Source organism: Tympanuchus pallidicinctus, unplaced genomic scaffold (genome assembly GCF_026119805.1).
Source record: "Tympanuchus pallidicinctus isolate F22 unplaced genomic scaffold, pur_lepc_1.0 scaffold8, whole genome shotgun sequence".
In the NCBI taxonomy this organism is placed as follows: Eukaryota; Metazoa; Chordata; class Aves; order Galliformes; family Phasianidae; genus Tympanuchus; species Tympanuchus pallidicinctus.
In genome coordinates, this window is record NW_026294802.1 from 3,463,415 (window position 1) to 3,483,632 (window position 20,218).

Sequence of the window (20,218 nt, forward strand, 5' to 3'; positions counted from 1 at the left end):
GCACAACAGCAACTACAACCACTTTGTCATATCACAAGCAATCATTCAAGTGACATAAAAATTGGCCATGGCAGAAGGGCAGGTTCCACTGATGGTGGCACACTGTTTACCCATCTTTGTGCTCCATACTTCATTCTCTCTAAAAGCCCAACACTCCCCTTTCCTCTATTTCCAATTACAAAATTTACTCAACTTTTTCTGCCCAACATCTCCAGTAGCTCTGTCCTTTTTATTTCATTTTGTTCCTAGAAGCTTCCTCCTTTTTGCCATAAGTGTCCTTCAGTTTTGCTCTCACATAAGTCCTGCCTTCCCCCCCACTGTGGCAGGCCTTGCTCCACCTCAGCTCTGGCTGTTCTGCCCCTCATTTCATCAGCTGTGACCCAACAAGCATCTTGCTTCTCCAGCCTATAAGCTTAGGTTTTACATTACCAATAATACAGTGCTATAACTAATTCTTTTCCAATCCTGATCTCTCTCCTTTATAATCTTGTCTACTAATTTGTCTTACGCATTTCCTCTCCCAAACTTTTTTGTTCCTCCTTTCCTTAGGACTCAAAGATCCTTTCAGACTCAGAAATAAACACAATGGCTTTTCCATCTAAAGAAGAGAAATCCTATTGATTAGCATTAGAGCCAAGCAAGTTTTCTAAGGGCTTAGCAGCAGTTTAACATTTTTATTAATGATCTGGTTAATAGGGCAAAACGTATCCTTAGCAAGCATATACATGATACAAAGCTGGGAGGAGTGGCTGAAACACCAGAAAACATTCAGAGAGACCTCAGCAGGCCAGAAAAACAGGCTGACAGGAACCTCACCAGGTTCAACATGAAGCACAAATCCCCACACCTTAAGAGTAACAACCTCAAGCAGCAGGACAGGCTGGGTACCCTTTGCAGGCCAGAAACTGGGGTCCTGGCAGACACCAAGTTGAACATGAGCCAGCAATGAGCCCCTGCTGCAAAGAAGGCTGAAGGTACTCTAGGCTGCATCAGGAAAGCGCTGCCAGCAGGTCAAAGGAGGTGAATTCTTAATACTATAAGCTATGCTTATAGGATTAATTCAGCATATAGTTATTAATTCAGCTAATAAAATTAACACATTTGGGCAAATCAGCAGGAAAAACAACAGAAAGAAAGAAACCTTGGCCTATTACTGGTTATGGGAAGTTTTTCTTTGAAAAATCTCTGTAGCTCATGTTTCTGCCAAGCGAGGTAATATGCCTGTAAATTTAATCTGACAGAAGACATAGCACAGCATCCCCAGAAAATGACAAAATCAGATTGTAGGAGAGGGACTGCCAAACACCTTCACAGCTCTCAGAATTCACCCGGGGAAACAAATTGACACAAGTGTAATAAAAGCAGACTCTGATACTCACTGGAGTTTTGTGGTGCTAGTATCTGTAGTTCCTACTCCAAAAATCTCATTCAGAGTGCTTAAATCTACTATTGGGTGCCTGCTGGAAGCTGCCCTCGCCCGAATCAATCCCTCCTGAACAGCAGGCATACATTGTGCTGGTTGTTTGTGCAACACTTCAAATGTTACCAAGTTTCAACTTCTGGCACACTTACAGAAATACAGCCTTTCTTCCCATACCCACAAAACCTAGAGAAGTATGAAAGTCGAAACGAAGAACTAAAATCATTCTTCATTATTCTTAACTTTAAGTAAGAGGCAAGACGTTACATTTAAAGCACAGAAGCACTCAATAAGTGGACCCTCAACAAGAGAAGGTAAAAGCCAATTTTTAGTTTGAAAGGAAGTCTTTAAAGCACATGCCAGCCAAATAATGCTAGTAACAAGTAAACACGGGCAACCAAATTGTGAGGCAGAAATTCCACCTCGCTTATTTGGTTACTTTAAGAAATCTTGTTTGCATCATCATTTTATCTGTTGTAGGCCTCAGTATTCAGTATTGTCACAACACTCTCATATCTTAATTTACCCACACTACATCTACTGATGCAAATTAATTTATCAGAGCCTAACACAACTGTTCTTTGTTAACGAAAATATATGTAGCAAAACATACGTCTGTAACAAATATATTTTGGTCAGTCAGATACACATATAGTAGAAATCCAGAGCTGCTCTTTTTCAACAGTGATCTCAAACAAGCTAATCTGAATGCACACAACACATTTTCCAAAAATGCATCCCCTTTGGCACCAGGGCACATTGCCTTTCTCCAGAACTCTCCCCACATGCCATTACCCTGACCAAGCTCAACCCAGGCACCCCTCATGCTTGCTACCAGCATCTTAGCAGCAGCAACGGTGACACATCTTTGTGATGACTCCATTTCATTGCCATGGCAAGAGGTCCCATGCCAGGTGAGGTGTAAAAATGAGGTCTTGACTATGTAATTATCCGAGGGAAATTTTCATTTTAGGATTTAATTAAATGAGGTCCTCTTCTCTGTAACTAGTTGGAAAACAGCTCTTCTAGAGCTACAGCTGTTTGATTCTGCCAAATTAAATGGTGATTACCAGAAATATGTGGTTGGAAAGGTATTATCTTAGGTGAGATGTAATTACTGATATATCTTATTAACCTATGGGAGATAATAGGCAGGCTCTGTCCTCACTGTTATTTTGGACAGTGTAAACAAAGAACCTGATGGATCAAATCAGTTCATGGCAGTTTATAAGGCCTATATTAAAATAACAGCTCGCAACCATGTTTTAGTGATTCTACACAGCTGTGGTAGCAGAACTGCTTAAGAACTTCAACATAGCCCTCGTATGGTGACCTCACGAAAAAAAAGACAGATATTTAAAAATAATTAAAAAGTCAGTGTCATTTTTTTAAGCTGCAATTAAATTGCTGTGGGGATGAAAGCAAAAAAAAACCTGTGAAGTTGAACTTTGAGAGGAATGTTTCTGAAAGAACCCAATGATTTCTGATATGCTAAATAAATAAAGGCAAAAGAAGCCAAGGATTTTTCACAGGGTTTTGTTCCTTGTTATAGCAAGGAAAATCTCCATTGTATGTGTAGAACGTATCAGCATTTGGGAGAGAATGAAAGATGTAATCAAGAATTTTATTAAAAGATCTGATAGAATCATGCTCACAGTTGCATAGCTAAGTAGAATTCAGGCAAAGTTTATGGGTAAAGATAACACCTTTTGTTGAGTCAACTAGTATAACTAGAAAAAAAATGTTTCAAGCACAAAAATCTTTTTCAGGTTTATCATTTTCTCATTTCTGCTCTGAAATCGTATTTCCAGTCAGTGAAAATCTAACACTGTACATTGCCAATGTACACAATCCTTTTTTCCTAAGACTATAATTCAATGCAATTATATTGATAAACATCCCCCTTACTCATCTCGAAATGGTTGTCTCCTGGTACTAAATTTCTTTCAGCTCAAATTATATCCCCTAAAAAGTTATTCAAACTAAATCAAAAAGAGTTCTCTAGAAGAAGAATATTTACAGGCCACTGGTAGAAGCCAGGCCTATTAAAAAAGTACAGTTCAGTATCTTTCAAATAAATATCCACCAAAAAAGAAAGCATAGCGTTACTAATAGAATCACTTAGCAAAATGTAAGTCAAAGAAAAAAAAAGTCTTTTGGTAAACAAATATATAAATAAAAATTCTACTGAAAATCATAGTAAGCCTTACATGGTATGCAAAAAATCAGAACTACAAAGTCCACAGTGCCAAAGAATACCACCCCTCTGTTGTTTGGGCTAACATTTTGCATAAAATCTCAGAAGAGTCTCACAAACCTCCCCAGGAGCAATGTTACAAACACACTCGTGCATGCTAATAAAATGCTAGGATTTATTTGGGGGTCGAGGGGTGAGTTTTGACCCACAATGAAAATTACCAGATTTAGTTTTCATCTAGAGAATTTTTAACAACTGCCCCAGTTGAAATTATGTAGTCAGACCTATACATTTTATGGAACTTCTAGTGAGTCATAAATTGCCAACAGACTAACATTGCTTTAACCACGTAGAATTAGAGTAAAAAGTGGTCCAACAATGCAACCAACAATTTCAACTGTTGAGCATGAGAAAAGCAGTCTAAAGCTAGCTCCCGAGAGTCCGTAATAAATGTGGGCTAAAAAGACTGCACATTTCACCTGTGTCTGGGAAGGAATGCATCCAGCATCCAGCACTGGCTCCCAGGTAGAGAGAGGTACTGTGCTGCAGAGCTGTGAGCACATCCGCGGTGGTATACAGAGCCCTGTGGGATTACCTTAGCTCCACAAGAGCCACCTACTGTTCCCCAGGAAGCCAGAACACTGGATGGTATCAAGCAAAGATATGCAAGTGGCCATGAATTCAGGAAGAGAAATATATATATAATGCTGCCACAGCTCCCTTGCCACCACTCAGTTAGAAACTATTTATAGAATCACAGAATTGCAGAATAGTTTGAGTTGAAAGGGACTTGGGTGTCTCCAGGGATGGGGCATCCACCATCTCTCTGGGCAACCTGCTCCAGTGCCTCACCACCTTGACTGTAAAATACTTTTTCCTTGTGTCCAATCTAAATTTTCTCTCCTTTAGTTTGAAACCCCTTGTCCTATCACAACAGCCATTCAGTGATTCCATGATTCTATGAAACAGATCCTGCTGAAGGGCCTGTCCCCTTCTTTCTTATAGCTCCCCTTCAGATACAGAAAAGCCACTACTGAATGGCAGCCCTGGGGAAGGAATAAAAAGAAAAGGCAACTACTGTGCACTAACAACTTCAAAGGGAATGAATATGAGGAAATGGCGCAAAGTGCTAAGTGGCTGCTCAGCACTACATTTTCTCAAGTGAGTCCTGCTGCTTCTTAAAAAAAATTACTGCTCAAAGTAAGGCCTGTGTACGAACAGGTAGAAATGCAGTCTGTTGAGGTTGTGATCCCAGCAACAGTGTGAACACTTGTTTTTCAATCAGTTCACTTTCCCTGCCTGTCTGGTTCATGCTGTGCCACATACGCACTTGGGCCAGGACAGAGCAAAGGTGCCAGAATGGCATGGATGAGTGACTGGGACCTGGAATGGGGGCTGTGCATGCACAGGAGTGCCACCAGACACACTCACATGAAGACATATCCTCAGTGCTGATAATTAAGTAAGACTCGTTTTTTGCAAGTAGCATCAATAACTGAATGTGAAGCAAAGACTTAATATCTGAACAATCCTTGCAAAAAGGTTTGGCCTGAACATGTTAACCTTTTGTCATTAGTGTAGACGTTAAGAATGGCATGTTGTATGGATTTTGCCTTAAATCGGTGTGGATATTACCTACATAAAATCCTTTTTATACTGTGCCAAAATCAAAGTTTTTTGCCTTTTTTTTTTTTTTAACAGAATAGCATCCTAGTGGGCGGAAGACAAAAATGTGACATTCAAATTATATCCTTCAAGAAATTATGACACCTTCAAAGCTACTAACTGAATTTGTTTCATAAACAAATTACAGCAAAATCATTCTAACTTGATTTGATAGTTATCATGGACTATAGGTAACTGACTGCAAATAACAACTTAAAGAATCAACCTTTTCAACCTGTGACTTTTTTGCTAAAAAGTACTTACCTTCAGATGCACTGAGAATTCAGTCTTTCTCTGCTTACAAGATTTTTTTCCATGGGAAAGATTTTAAGTCTACTATCAAGTGATACCACAGTGCAGGGCAGAACTAATGGTTTTATTAATACCTTTCCTTCAGGCTAAATGAAAGGAACAATTTTGCCCCATTTACACAGCAAAGCAGTTGGAACCAAGAAAAGCAACCACATGATGCCACAGCAAATACGCAAGTGCATGACCAGAAGCTTGACAGGTTCACTGACTCAAAACGGAGGGCTTGGGAACTGTCTGTCCAGCTATGGGAGAAAGAGATGCACTGATCCAGGAGGAAGGCAGTGCTAAAGAAGCCAAAGTGCTGAAAACAGGCAACATTTTTGACAGGGAACCTCACAGTTGGGTTTTCTTCACAGAGTAAAAGGAAACAGACACTCTTCATAATCTTTGTATGTCAAGAGAAGAAAGACAAGAGACACACTTGGCTCAGTCTGTCCATCTCCCTAAGGTAACAAATGTGCAAAGCCTCAATTACTGTTAAGTCCCTAGTTCCAATACCACCTGGAAACTCTTAAACTCCAAAGCCATGTCTCATTACAGTCCCAACTAAAACAAGATGGCTGTAGAAAAGACAAAGTGAGACAGATTATAATAAAAGCTTATGTAAAGAGGTTTCCCCTCCTACTCTATACCTACAAAGCAAGCTGTAGCTCCTTATTTGAAGGAAGTTCCTTTTCAGCAGCCTTCTGGGCTACAAAAAAATCTAAGTTTTCTCTCCTGAGTCCTAAAGAACAGCCTTCTACTGTCCATTCTGAGAACATATCCATTCCTAACTCTTCTTCAGACTCCCTGTCCCTACTTTAAATACTACAACATCAAGCTTGCTATCTCTTCTATCCCCACTTTCACACTGTGGAAGTTTTAATTCTGAGCTGGCCCGGATGCCCTTGGATCAGATGCCACTTCTCACTGCATGCCACAGCCTCAGTGCAGCCTAGCATGCAATGGGGGGGAGAAACAAAATGGCAGTCTGCCTCCCCTGTGTCCAGCTACTGCACTTTTAAACACATGGCATCTGGAACACCGCAAACAAATTAGCACTCATTACCTTTGCCTTTAGTTCTTCTGAATTATCCCATTCTCTGGAAGGAATTAAACAGCCCTGCTTCTTCTGTCTAAAAACGCGGGGAAGGACTTGGTCGTTGTGGTGGATGAAAAGCTGGACGTGAGGCAGCAGTGTGCGCTTGTAGCCTGCAAGGCCGTGTTCTGGGCTGCATCAACAGAGGGGAGGTGGCAGGCTCTGCCCTGTGAGGTCCCACCTGCAGTACTGCATCCAGGGGCCTCCAGCACAAAAAAGATGTGGAGCTGTTGGAGCAGGTCCAGAGGAGGGTCATGAGGATGGTTAGAGGGCTGGAGCACCTCTAGTGAAGAAAAGTTGAGGGAGCTCTGCTTGTTCAGTTTGGAGAAGTGGGAGGTCTCTGGAGAGACCTCATTGTGGCATTCCAGCTTATAGGTAGGAGACAGACTGAATCTTACCCAATCTAATCGTGATAGGATAAAGGGGAATGGCTTTAAACCAAAAGAGAGATTTCGATTAAATGTTAGGAAGAAACTCTCTACTCAGAGGGCGGTGAGGCCCTGGCACAGCTGCCCAGAGAAGCTGTGGTGCCCCATCCCTGGAGGTGCTCAGTGCCAGGTTGGATGGGGCCCTGGACAGCCTGAGCTGCTGGGCGGCAGCCCTGCCCATGGCAGGGGGTTGGGACTGGGTGGGCTTTAACGTCCCTTCTAACACAACCCATTCCATGATTCTGTGATCCTTACAAAACTGTCACAGAGCGCTGATAAGATGAAGTCAAATCCAATTTGCTACTGCAGGGGGTTCAGGCTGAACTGTTAAACAAGGCTTAAAATGTGTCTGTACATACTGAGTGTATCTGCACGCCACATAAGGCTGAAATATTCACTGTGAACTGTAGCTATCAATAGACTAATAAAAAATATATTTGACAGGAAAATATGGTAACTAAATTCTCAGTCTCGCCAATCTGTTCCTCTGCTGTTTGTGTGTCTCCCTATCGTAGTACACTTGCTTATGTTTCAGCTGCCTATATCACATGTACGTGACACACACACACACATATATATATATATATATACACACAAACACGCACGCAACAACCGCGCGCAGCGCACTCGGCGTTCGATTGCGGTGACTGGGCTCCGATCGGGCTAGCAGGGGGAGGGGGGGGGAGCTCCCTCCTTTCTCTCGGCGCTGGATTGGTCGCGCCTACTAGGAACCGTGTGTTGTTGTCAGAGGCAAAATGGCGGCGGCGGTGGCCGGGGCCGCCCTGCTGGGCAAGGGGCTGGACATCAGCCTGGCGGCGCTGCAGCAGCACGACCCCTACATCAGCAGCATCGTGGACGTGGCCAGCCAGGTGGCGCTCTACACCTTCGGGCACCGCGCCAACGAGTGGGTACGTCGGGCCGCCCCTCCTCGCGACCCCCTCCCGGCTGCGAGGGGAGGAGCTGGCACCAGGCTCCGCCCATATATGGGCGGGGGCTAAGACGAGGCCCCGCCCCCCATCCCTGTGCGGAAGTGCGGGTGCCCTGCCATGAGGAGGTGTGAGGGTAGGGTGGACTGGGTGGCTTTGTCAGCTCTTCCTGGGCTGGGCTTGTGGCCTGGTAATGGGGCTTTAAAAGTAACATCAGGCAGCCTGGTGTGTTGAGAGCTGGGCTGGAGGAGTTTGCTGCTGTTTGAAAATTGGTATTGACCAGAAGCAGAGTGTGTGTGTGCAAGCTTTCAGTTTACCAACAGCAGAAGGGCTATTAAAGATGTAATTAACCTCATGGAGTCATTCTGTTAGTTCAAGGGGCATATCTCAACCTGGCCTGTGCTAGTTGTGCTCTTTCACCACCATCCTGCTGAGCTGGGATAGAATCATAGAAAGGCCTGGGTTGAAAAGGATCACAACGATCACCTAGTTTCAACCCCCCTGCTATGTGCAGGGTTGCCAACCACCAGACCAGGCTGCCCAGAGCCACATCCAACCTGGCCTTAAATGCCTCCAGGGATGGGGCATCCACAACCTCCTTGGGCAACCTGTTCCAGTGTGTCACCACCCTCTGTGTGAAAAACTTCCTCCTAATATCCAACCTAAACCTCCCTGTCTCAGTTTCAAACCATTCCCCCTAGTCCTATCACTATCCACCCTCATAAACAGCTGTTGCCCCTCCTATTTAAACATTGCCTTCAAGTACTGGAAGGCCACAATGAGGTCTCCCTAGAGCTTTCTCTTTTCCAAGCTAAACAAGCCCATTTCCCTCAACCTTTCCTCATTTGTTATTTTTCTTTATGGGAAAGAGGTGAAATGTGTTGGTTAAACAGATAAAGGAACTTGCTTGTGTCTGGCAAAACGCAGCCCTAATTTAAACTTTATTAATATTTTGATTCAGGAGAAGACAGATGTGGAAGGAACGCTGTTCGTTTATACAAGGTGAGAGTGTTACATCTGAAGGTGCAGCCTGTGGGTGTGGGGAAGCTGGGATGAGGCTTGTCTGAAGGACAGAAAATGCTCCCAACTGTGTTGTGCTTAGAGGTGAAAGGAAACTGTGATTGGCAAAGACAAACATAAAGGAGGAAGTGCAGCAAAGGAAGGATCGTCAAAAAGGAGGGATCATCACGTATGTGACTTGAAGATGTGATTTAAATTAACGTGGCTGAACCATAGAAATCTGTTATACTGCCTTAAATAGGATTCAGTGTTGGCGGGTTAAAGGTGCCTAAACAAAAAACAAACAGAAATAAATAATGATATTTCTTAAAGAATGGTAGAAGATATGCGCACTGTATTTAGGAGTTAGTATTTCTTCAGTCTGATTGTTCAATTTTGTGGATATTCCATCCAGCATTTGGATTTTCTCAGTGCTTGCTGTTTGCAGCATCTCTAATTACAGGTTTTCAGAGCTTGGAATTGGTCACTTACTTCAATGTGTACTTTAGCTCTGTTGTAAATGTGTTTTGTTTTTAGGTTTCCTAAGCAGCGCCCAAGCATTTCCTTGTGGCACTGTTAAAATCAGAAAATGACATAGTGAGCACATCTTGCAGTAGCTGATGGGATGGGATGCTGAAGAAGAAACTTTCTCTTTCAGTGTTTATTTTTGAGGAACTGGTAGGAAAACTGAGGAAACAAGAGACTGTTTTCAGAGGGCAAGAGGTGTGTGAGTAAAATGGCAAATGGACAGGAAGGCCCAGGAGACTGAGCTTTGTATGGAGTGGGAAGGGTGGAATTAATCTTTTGAGTTCTCTTGTACCAGCAGTTGAAATTGTCATCAATAACTTTTCTAAACTTCTTTAAGGTAAATGAAGGGGAATAAAAAGGTTACCATTGCAAAAGGAAAGAGCCGGCCCTTGATTTTGTTAGCAGTAGCTAGGGGTAGCTGGTTGCATGCTGCAAAACAGAGGCATTTGTCTGGTATGTTGGATTTAAACCTTCAGAACTTGACAACATGTCACCTGACGTGTTGTATCTGTGATCTTTCATCATGCTGTTTTGTTGGCTGAGGAAGTTTCCATTTACAGCAGAGATTGCTATCCTTCCAGCCATGTAGGTGACTACAGCAAACAGGTTGTGAACAACATTATACAGGGCCTTTCCCACCAGTTTTATTTCTTGTGGCTTTGAGCAATGTTATAAAATCTTGTTACGTCATAAACGTTGCCAACAGACTGCAGGTTGGAGTCTGCTGATGTTGCTTTTTTGCTTTTTATTACTGCTATGAGAATGTAACATGGCTCTTCTGCTGGAGCTGATTTTTATCACGAGTTGAAGCTTTGCAAATTCTGAGGAAGAGTCAAAAGTCAGGCTTCCCACTGAGTTAGTACCAATGGAAGTTCATTCTTGTAACTTAAGTACTGATTGGGTTCTTGTTAAGGGTTCTGCTTGTTTCATTTCCTGTTGCATCTTACTCCCCACTGCAGGTCCCCATGCTTTAGATTTCTTAGATGTCCACCAACAGGCAGTTACCAGAGATGGCAATTTTACCAAATGTTTAAGCATCACAATATACTTTTGTCAAATACGAAAGTAATGTCTCCTGCCAGGATGGTAATAGGTTTAACACCTGACATTAATAAAAACTGTCTAACTGCTTGAACTGTAACCACCATAGGCAATTGTCACAATTTTTTCACTTACATTTTAGATAGGTTTTTCAGTATTGTCCACAATTGCTACTTGAAGGTTAGTGATGATAATAAATATAATTGCAGTAATAAAATATGCAGTGCTCCTTGCTTATTTCTGAATGTAATCGTCATTTTCTACAAGAAATTATGGTTGGAAAATGTGATGCTAGTGATCTGGGACAAAATGAGAATTTTATACTATCTGTGAGTGGGGAAAAAATGCATTTTAGAGGACCATGCAACAGAGAAAACCACAGTAATTCCTTTTTTTTTTTCTTGACTTGATGTGATTTCTACTTGATAATTTTCAGATCAGCTTCTCCAAGGCATGGCTTCACAATTATGAACAGGCTGAGCATGGAAAATCGAACGGAACCAATTACTAAAGACCTTGATTTCCAGCTGCAGGACCCTTTTCTACTTTACAGAAATGCCAGATGTAAGTATGTGATATGTTGAGTTAAATGTTGAAGAGGTGAGCTCTTCTTCAGCATCTATTCTTAGTTGAGGTAATTAGATTAGAGTTTAGCTTTGAAGGGCTGGAACTGGCTGGTTAACATTTGCAATTGAAGGAGTGTATTTTGCTCATTGACATGCAGAAAGAGTTGTTAAGTGCTACCTGAAATGCCACTGTTGAAAAGGAAGTCATTTTAAACTGGCAAATAACAGACTTCTGTGGCCCCATGTACCTGATGGGTGTAGAGACTCATAGACATGCGTTGTATGTTCTGAATATACTCTGGTCAGTGCTGGGATATCTTGTCATAATACAAGCCCACTGAAGATTGGAATAATCCTTGTGAGCTGTGTAAGGGTAAACAAATGCAGCTAGTTCAAGCCTCTGTGCTCCAGCTCTGATGCACTGTCCTTAGAGCATCGTAGAAGGTGGGTTACTTCCCAACTATTATGGGAAACTATGACGCTGTGACGCTAAGCCTAATTTAAACTCCGATGAAAGATGAAGTTATTACTGTGGGCTGTGTGTTTGTCTTGCATAATTGTCGAACCTCTATACAAGCATGCATCTGGCAAATTCAGAAATGAGTGGAAGACATGAAAAAGCTGTGCTTTTACACACAGATAGACACACAGACTGTGATAATGTGCAATTGTATAAGAACAAACAGTTATAAATATGCAAGTTTATATTTGTACTTGGAAATAGAGCTATAGTATGATCTGTATTTTGTTCTTGATGCATAAAAGTACATTGCAAAAAATCCTTATGTGAAATGTGTTGCAGAAGTGTTCCCTCTGGATGAAGTAAAAGCAGAGGAAATTAATGGCATACAAAGCAGCGCAGTTTGATAATCTGCTAGACCTTTTTATTTCATAAACTTAATTTGGAGTTGGCATGTATATCAAGAGGGAATTCTACCACATAGTGTTGTTTCTACCACATAGTATGCGTGAGCAATAGAGATGGCATTTTAAATAATCTAAATGAAACTTCTATTTCCAAGAGCATTTGGTGGGCTGAAAAACAGTTTAAATTTGCTATCTGAAATTCCCCAAAAAGCTGAAAAGAAATACAGACATCTCCAGGCTAACGTAGGCTATCAGGATTCTAAATACCTTGAGACTTTTCTCCCATGTGATTATGAAAACTTTCCTATGTATATGTAATGTATTTTTGTCTTGTTTTGAAATTCCAACAGAAATTTGTATATGTATGTATACCTGCTTTTTGAAGCCTGATCTATTAATTCTTTCTTTTTGTTGAGGCAATTAGCAATAAGAATAATTAGAAGTTATCATAATTATACTGACATGAAGAAAGACAGTCTTCAGTCCAAATACTGCATATAAACTGATCTATTTAGGAGAAAAATCTGGGGGCTTTGGAGGGAAGTATAAACCATTTGTTCACTAAGAGATGTCATAATTATAGATTTGCACAGTCTCAAATACAGGTACTAACATGCTTCTGATAACACATCTTGGTATTTTATTGGTTAATTGTGCAACAGCAAAATGCAGAAGGCTGCTTTTTTGGGCTCTGCATAGACAGTGATTCCTTTTGGAGTAGGATTTGAAAATGGAGTAGGATTTGAAAATGATTATCCATCAGCTTTTACAAAGGTCAGAGTGCTTTGTTGGTGTCTTTTTGCACTTCTGTGCAATTTTATTAAATCTTCCTATGTTCATAAACACACTAAATGACTCCCCTTCACTTGGTAAGGTAATATTCCCTTCTGCTAGGAGACGTTGCAGATCTGTACTACAAAGTTGCAGCATTTTGAGTGTAATGTTAGAGATCAAATGCAAGAGTTGTAGTAGACAAACTAAGGAGGATTGGAGCACAAAAGTGAAAAGGATGTCCTTGGAGGCAAACTACTGTGCTGGTTTTAGCTGGAAGAGAGTTAATTTTCCTTGCATAGTGCTATGTTTTGGATTTGTGACCCCAGCTCTTGTGATTGTTGAGTATCTGGTATAGTTGCTTTCTCACATAAGAGGACTTGTGTTATCTGTCCCGCCCAATGTTTTGCAAGTTCTAGTTTTCTGATCTTGTTGTATTGCATCTATCATCTTAGAAAAATTGTTTTGCATCCAATATATTATTGCAGTAGAAAAAAAAGCTTTCTAAAACCATATTAAAGTAAATTTTATTAATAATTAAGAAACTTTTGATCTTTCACTTTGTTATGCTTCAGACTTCTCCTGTTGGTCCATTGTTCTTGGTAATCAAGAATTGAAATACTATCTAAGAACCCTTTTCAGATGCCTGTAATCTGTTCACAGGTCTTTGGGGGTTGGTGTTAGGATCCATGCAAGTAAATGAGTGCACTGATCCACTCTTTCACAGAAAAGTTTGGTTTGGAAAATCTAGTCAGGCAGGTGTAAGAGTTATTCATTTCAAAGCCAAAAGAGTTAGATACAGGTTATAGCATGTTTAATGCCAGAAGAAATCTTTAATTCCAACAAGAAACAAAAAGCACATCAGTCAAATAAGTGAGATGGCCTTCGAGTACTTGAAGAGAGCATTTAAATAGGAGGGGCAACAGCTGTTTATGAGGGTGGATAGTGATAAGACAAGGGGGAATGGTTTGAAACTGAGACAGGGAGGTTTAGGTTAGATATTAGGAGGAAGTTTTTCACTCAGAGGGTGGTGACACACTGGAACAGGTTGCCCAAGGAGGCTGTGGATGCCCCATCCCTGGAGGCATTCAAGGCCAGGCTGGATGTGGCTCTGGGCAGCCTGGTCTGCTGGTTGGTGACCCTGCACATAGCAAGGGGTTGAAACTAGGTGATCGTTGTGGTCCTTTTCAACCCAGGCCATTCTATGATTCTGCAAAATATGTTCCATGTTATTTGTAGACATTGGTAGTTAACCACAGTTTCAGATACTTTCTGTGTGCAAATAAGACAGTACTGCTTTTTTTTTTATCATCTAATGATTTCAAAAATGTAAAGTATTTCCTGGATTATATATTTGAGTAATCTTATCTACGTAATTAATACTTTTTTTTCTTAACCTTTGGTGGTGCTTATTGCAGAAAAAGAACATTTGGAACCTCCTGCTTGAAGCTTGATGCTGGTTAGTGCGAAATAGTTCAGAAAAATGCATAACTGTAAATTCTTGGGTGAAATAACTTCAGTTTCTCCTTCTAGCAGTGGTCAACTATACAGTAATTTACTTGCAACTATTCCCAATGGTGTCTTTTGTACTGGGTGTATGAGATTGTATGCTGGGCTAGCAAATTATTTCTTATGTTGACTGATGTACAATTTCATCACTGAATACTGTTTTTCATGCGTATCGAACATGGGGTACTTGAGGAAAGTTGCATATGTTAGAGCTCAGTACACCTTGTGTGTTTCAGCTGCCAGAAAAAGATACCAGATCCAGCTTATAAGGAGCTTGTATGCCAATTACCACTGCTGATTATTGTACTACAGGAAGTGGAGAAAGAAACTTTGGAAGCTCTACAAATAGTCTCACCAGTTCTACAAATAGAATCTGACCAGATTCTGTGCCCGTTTGTGCATTCTGGGTCATATTTGTAGCAAGGCCTTTGGTCATGCTATCTAGTAAAACTGAAAGTGAATGAAGCTTTCTAGCCAGATGTGACATATTCTATTGAATTATCAGGTTTTGTAGAAGTCCAGGAAGTGCTACACAGGCAGATCAGACGTGCTTGCTTCTCATAAAGGTGCCTCGTAATAATTTCAGTTTAACTTGCCACCTTCTGTTTGTCAGAACCCTAAACAACTGACATCATTTTTCTAGATTTCCGTACTGCAAAGACTTCTGGTAGACGAGACTGGAAGTTTGCCAAAGAAGTAGCTTAAACTTTGTCATGGGTGGGTTTTATTGTTGCTATTGTTTTTTCTCCCTCCTATGTCATAACTATTTTTACATCATTTTTTTTTTTTTTCCCAAATGTAGGTTTGTGTTTCAAGGCAAATGATTGTAAAATGTTAGGGAAAGGTAACTGTATATATATTTCTTAAACTTTTCATCTGTAGATTCTGTGTTGCAGCACACTAGAGCGCTCTCAAACAGAAGAATTCATTGTCTTGGGAGACTAATTTGGGTCCCTTTCGTTAACTTTTCCAATGTTTATATATTGTTATAAATATATACTGAGTAGCTAATGTGTCCTGATTCTGTAGGCATGTTGGAAGACTCATTGATCCTGCAGGTAGACTAATAGTAACATTTTTCTTGTAAGGAGCAGCTTGATTAGAAGAATATGAGTTTACTTCCCAAGATAAAAGAGGAGACAACAGTAGTAGAATTTGGGTGATGCGTAAAACTGAATATAGCATGAATAAGTGTCTGCTTTACCCTGAAATTTATTCTTGTTCTGTCATAGATTATATATTCTATAATTCAGTATTATAAATCTCTTCTTGCTAACCAGATTTGGCTGATTTATTTCTAAAAGCTTGCCTGGATCAACCACTGACGTTTGCTTAGAATACAAATTTGTGTGTTTTACCTGAGGTACTGTCCTTGGGAGACATTTTTGTCTTGGAAAAAAGTAGCTCCTCCTCCTTTCCCTTCTACCACCTCTCCGTTGATCAGTATGATAAAAATTCATCCTGCCTCTAGCTGGGCAGGAGCAGCAGCTGAGGCCAGGATTGTTCTCCAGGGATATTCTTTACCTCTGATTGAAACCTCGGTTTTGCTGAGAACATTCAAATCCTAATGTTTTATATTAAAATAATATCCTAACAGATATTATTTTTCCTTTTTGAAAGGAAAATAGTGATACCAAAAGTACACTAACATTGCAGTGTTGCTTCTAAAATCAGAAAATTAAGTTGACGGACAGGATTAACTGTCACGTTACGTGCAAGTTTTTAAAAACCTTTTTTAGCATTTGTGTGGCTTCAGTGTCTTATAGTTCATTGTATATGCAAATTTTTTCAAAGCAAATTTATCCCTCCTGTTTTATTTACTTGTCTGTTGCATAGTGACTATAAATTTTTGGTTATTTTTCTTTTCTGTGTGAGGTTCTGTCTTCCTTGCAACTGCTTGCAGAAATTATCTGTTCTTAGCCTGGTCTATAAAAGCATATGTGAAAGCATTATTACTTCACTATATTTCCTGCTTAGTGCCTTCCTTTGTGTTCTGTGGTATGCTATTGTGCTTAAAAAAAAAACAAAAAATCAAAATATCAGGAAGAATAATCTGCCCCTTTAGGAATGACATAGGTGTTACTTTGCACTTTTATGCTTAAAACCATAAAGTAGGTGTGCTTCTATATTAAATGTTGGCATTTCTGTCTCAGATTCAAATTTTCAAGGGTACCTACAAGTCCTTAATGTTTACTTGTAGAGATGTAAAAACAATATGATAACTTTATGGCATAATTAAACTGTATTTTGCATGCAAGCATAGATGGGCGTACAGCAGTGCTAGCCTTAGAAAGGAAACTTTTAAGGCCAGGAGTCCTGATCTTTTCTCTAGCAATTAGCATGCCTGTTTTAGAGTATACAGTCAGATGCATCTGGTTTTGAAATCTGTTGCTAAACTGCTTGATGCTATGGAAATTGGATTGGATTTTTATGTAGTGTGACCCTCTGAAAGGGGACAGAATGATTTGGTTGTTTATTTATTAAGAAAAGATGTGTTTGTGTGTGTGTATGCAGAAATCACTGCAAAAATAAATAATCAGCAGGTATTGGTTGATCCTGTTTTCCAGTACGCAGGATTTTTTGTGCTTATCATGAAAACTAAGTGTAGTTCAGTGATTGCAAATTAAGGTTTTTAGAGTTTGGATCAAGAGGAGGAATTGTATGATTCTATTTTGTTTTTTTCTGTTTGTTTTTTGTTGTTGTTGTTGTTGTTTTAAACAAAACTCTTTGTGCTTGTATTTCTGAAGTGTTTTTTTCTTTCTTTTTTTCTTATTCAACACGCTTTCCTACAGATACAATGTATTTGTTTTTCAGTGGAAATTGAAGACCTTATCCTTAAGGCATCTGCTCTGATGGATAAAACCATATTCCTTTTCACCCTGCCCGATTCAGCTCAGTTACACAGGGTTTCAATTCAGACTTATAGGACGTTTTTGTTGTTTCCTCCTCACGCTTCCTACCTTAAGGATTTGATTGCAGTCGTGGAAGACTTTGGTCGTGAAGAGCAAACAGTTTAGAACACTTTGTGTTTGTGAATTTGGTTTTCTCAAGATAGTAGGTCTTGCAGCCATGATGACTGCAGCCATCTTCTTGCTCTAACAGTTTCAGTCGTGATGATGGTGGTAAAAAGTACAAGGACAGAAGTGCAGTACTGCTAACGTAAATTTTTGACTATGTAGAATGATGGATTCTGATTTGAGTGTATATCATGAGGAAAAATAAATAGTCTAAGGAGATAAGGTAACAAAGTTTTTTAGTAGTTTTTTAGTGGCTGATAATTATTCTGAATATGGTGGAATTGTTGCTGTTCGGGCAAGCAAATTGGTAGGAAAAATGTATGAAATAGAATTAAAAGCATCTTTCAAGCATCCTGCAATTGTGGATTGTATTCTGAACAGAAAGGAAGGAGTCTCACTGTTTGTATCTGCTAAGCGGTCTTTGCTTCCCATTTATGGATATTGTCACATAAGCAACATATTAGCTGGTCTGGACGTTTACTGCTGAGAGTGTACTGCAATCACTGGGAATTCCGGACATCTCTTCAAGATAAGATAGGCATATGATGCAGTAAAACTCAAGAGTTAAAGTTGGAGCAGATTTTTTTTTTACTTTTAGAGAGTGTTATCTTCACATGACTACCTATATACTCTGTTTTTATACCCTCTACCTTGTACAGCATAAAATACTGGATGTTTCCAGGCCAGTGTAAATGCATTCTACAATTGAAAATATTGTAGAACTAGTTGGTTTTTAGAGTTCACTCCCATACACAATAGACATCTGTATCTATAGAGTTCACTCCCTTTACACAATAGGTATCTATTCCATATGTTAAGCTTTAGTATGTTCTAAATCTCTTAGCCTCTTTACTTTCTGTTCCTTATACCTGTGTGCCTTTCTTTTTCCTTTAGTTTTTGGTCCAGTGTGAAAGTGGAAGTGAAAAAGGAACTTTCACCAGATGCTCAAAAGACAGCATGTTAACAAGAGAAGCTGTCTGCTCAACTCCACAGATGTGACAATTACCAAAATTCCCTAAGTCTTGTCACACACACAGGCATTTTCAGTACCTTATCCCCAACTATTTACCGACATTACTAGCGTTATTTCATGCATCATACAGACTGCTCTATTTATGTAGAAAGGGAATACTTATCTAAGCAGACAGATACCAGTACAGTTTGCATGCACACAAATCTGAATTGCTCCCTTACCTCCAGGTTTGATGTAGAAGCAGTTGAGCTGAGTTTCATGCACCAGCTTCCCCTTGTACTTCGTTTCAGATTCCCCTTGCTGGTGGCTGGATAGCGGTTGGTATGCTTGCCGAACAAAGGCTTGAAACATGTTTTAAAATTCCAAGAAGCGTTGAAACCACTGAGTTGAATATATTTTCCCAATATAAAGGAGGTAAATTCCTTTTAGACGATTTTTTCCTAATGCAGTTATTGTATGTAATAGCCTTGCGCAGAACTGAAAAAACCAAAAACCAGAGCTACTGACAACTTGGTCCTTTCATCTAAAAACTACATTTTAGCTCTCTGAAGCCTCCACAATATCTATCTTGCTCTTCCTTTCCTTGCTCCTCACTCCTAATCCTTTTCTTGTATTGTGTTCCTTATGTTCTGTTGGTGCCTTCTCCTCCCCTTGCGGTTTTTCAGGAAAACTTTTTCAGGACTGAGAAGTGGAGATAATGGGCGCCATCCACCCGTCAGCTCGTCACCTCACCGAGCCATGGTGATCTCTGGTTTCTGTATATCAGCACGGACTTCTCTGATAATATCCTCTTGTGTTTGAAAAAAATAGGTTTGTCTAGCAAGGGGTGGACTTCAGTCCTGACATAGCCAGAAAACTTCTCTTGGAATGTGAGCTTGCTCACTCTCGCTCTTTTATGTGTGTGTGTGTATATATAAAAATATTTGTAACCTTCTCTCAAAACACAAAAGATAAATATAGGAACAAGTGTATCCCACAGTGCATATACAAGCTGCCCACTTCTGTCTATTACTGATTTAATACAAGCTCTTGAGTGCCTCATCAGCTCGGTCTTCGTCAAAACAAGCCTTAAATCAGAAATAAGCAATATTCTTCAATTGCAGGAGGAGAAAAAGAAATCCTTTGCAAGTATAAGATAGCATACCCTTTAAAGGACAAGGAATGTGTTACATACAGAAAGCCGGTGTTACTGTTCCAGTGGAATTCCACTAAGGCTGCAAATGCAATGCTGCTTTTTTGTCTCAAGTGGCATACAAACTACTAAGTGTGTTGGAATTAGTATTTGATGTCTGCTCTACTTTAACGATTATGGTTGCAGTTCCTTTGTTATTTTGCAGTGCAGAACTTGTCGTGGTAAAATTTGATAAAATATTAAATCTCAATGGAGTAAAATATTTTTTTAGTCAGTCTTCACCAAAAATGTGGCTTGTACCTGCTGGCTTCATTATTTTGGTTGAATGTACTCCTAAGCCTTTTAGAGCCTCTTCCAGTAATCCTTTTGCATAGCAGAGAGATTATTTATATGAATAAAAGCAGCCAGAGATCCTGTAGCCAGGAAGAAAAAAAAGTGATGCAAGACACATGCTTTGGGTCAGAAGTCAACAACAGAGGAACTATAAAGGTTCTTCCTGTGAATCATCTGGTGCTGCTCATTGTCTTAGACAGGATATAGATTTTAAGTTTGATGAATTCCACCAATTTTTTTCTCTCTGCCAAACAAACTGTCTTTCTGTAAAATTTCAGGTTTATTTGCTTTTCGACATACAGTACTAAATCCTCTGCACAGGAATGCGTAGCATCTCTTACTAGACAGGTTTTCGTAATTAGAAAAGAACTAATAGTATATTTTTATTTAAAGTATGGTACCTGCTTGCAGAGCTTTATTTCTTTTTTAATTGACATCTCTTTACTTTTGTGGTAT

At 39.9% G+C, this 20,218-nt stretch overlaps 2 protein-coding genes across 18 annotated transcripts in view; one reads left to right on the forward strand and one right to left on the reverse strand.

Moving 5' to 3' along the window:
- Positions 1-19,302, reverse strand: part of CACNA1C (calcium voltage-gated channel subunit alpha1 C) — a 476,647-nt gene extending 457,345 nt beyond the window's left edge. For 4 of the 17 annotated variants that reach the window (XM_052667547.1, XM_052667544.1, XM_052667554.1 and 1 more), the window contains exon 1: positions 18,519-19,288. In XM_052667547.1, the coding sequence (XP_052523507.1) occupies positions 18,519-18,648 (130 nt within the window). In that variant the 5' untranslated portion in view covers positions 18,649-19,288. Of the gene's footprint in view, positions 1-18,518 lie in introns of all 17 variants that reach the window. The other 13 variants (XM_052667559.1, XM_052667548.1, XM_052667558.1 and 10 more) reach the window with 12 other exon arrangements.
- The window catches only part of DCP1B (decapping mRNA 1B), a 42,085-nt gene continuing 29,699 nt past the window's right edge, over positions 7,833-20,218 (forward strand). Inside the window, exons 1-3 of the mRNA XM_052667575.1 lie at positions 7,833-8,008; positions 8,988-9,028; positions 11,031-11,158. Of these exons, the coding sequence (XP_052523535.1) occupies positions 7,856-8,008; positions 8,988-9,028; positions 11,031-11,158 (322 nt within the window). The 5' untranslated portion in view covers positions 7,833-7,855. The remainder of the gene's footprint in view (positions 8,009-8,987; positions 9,029-11,030; positions 11,159-20,218) is intronic.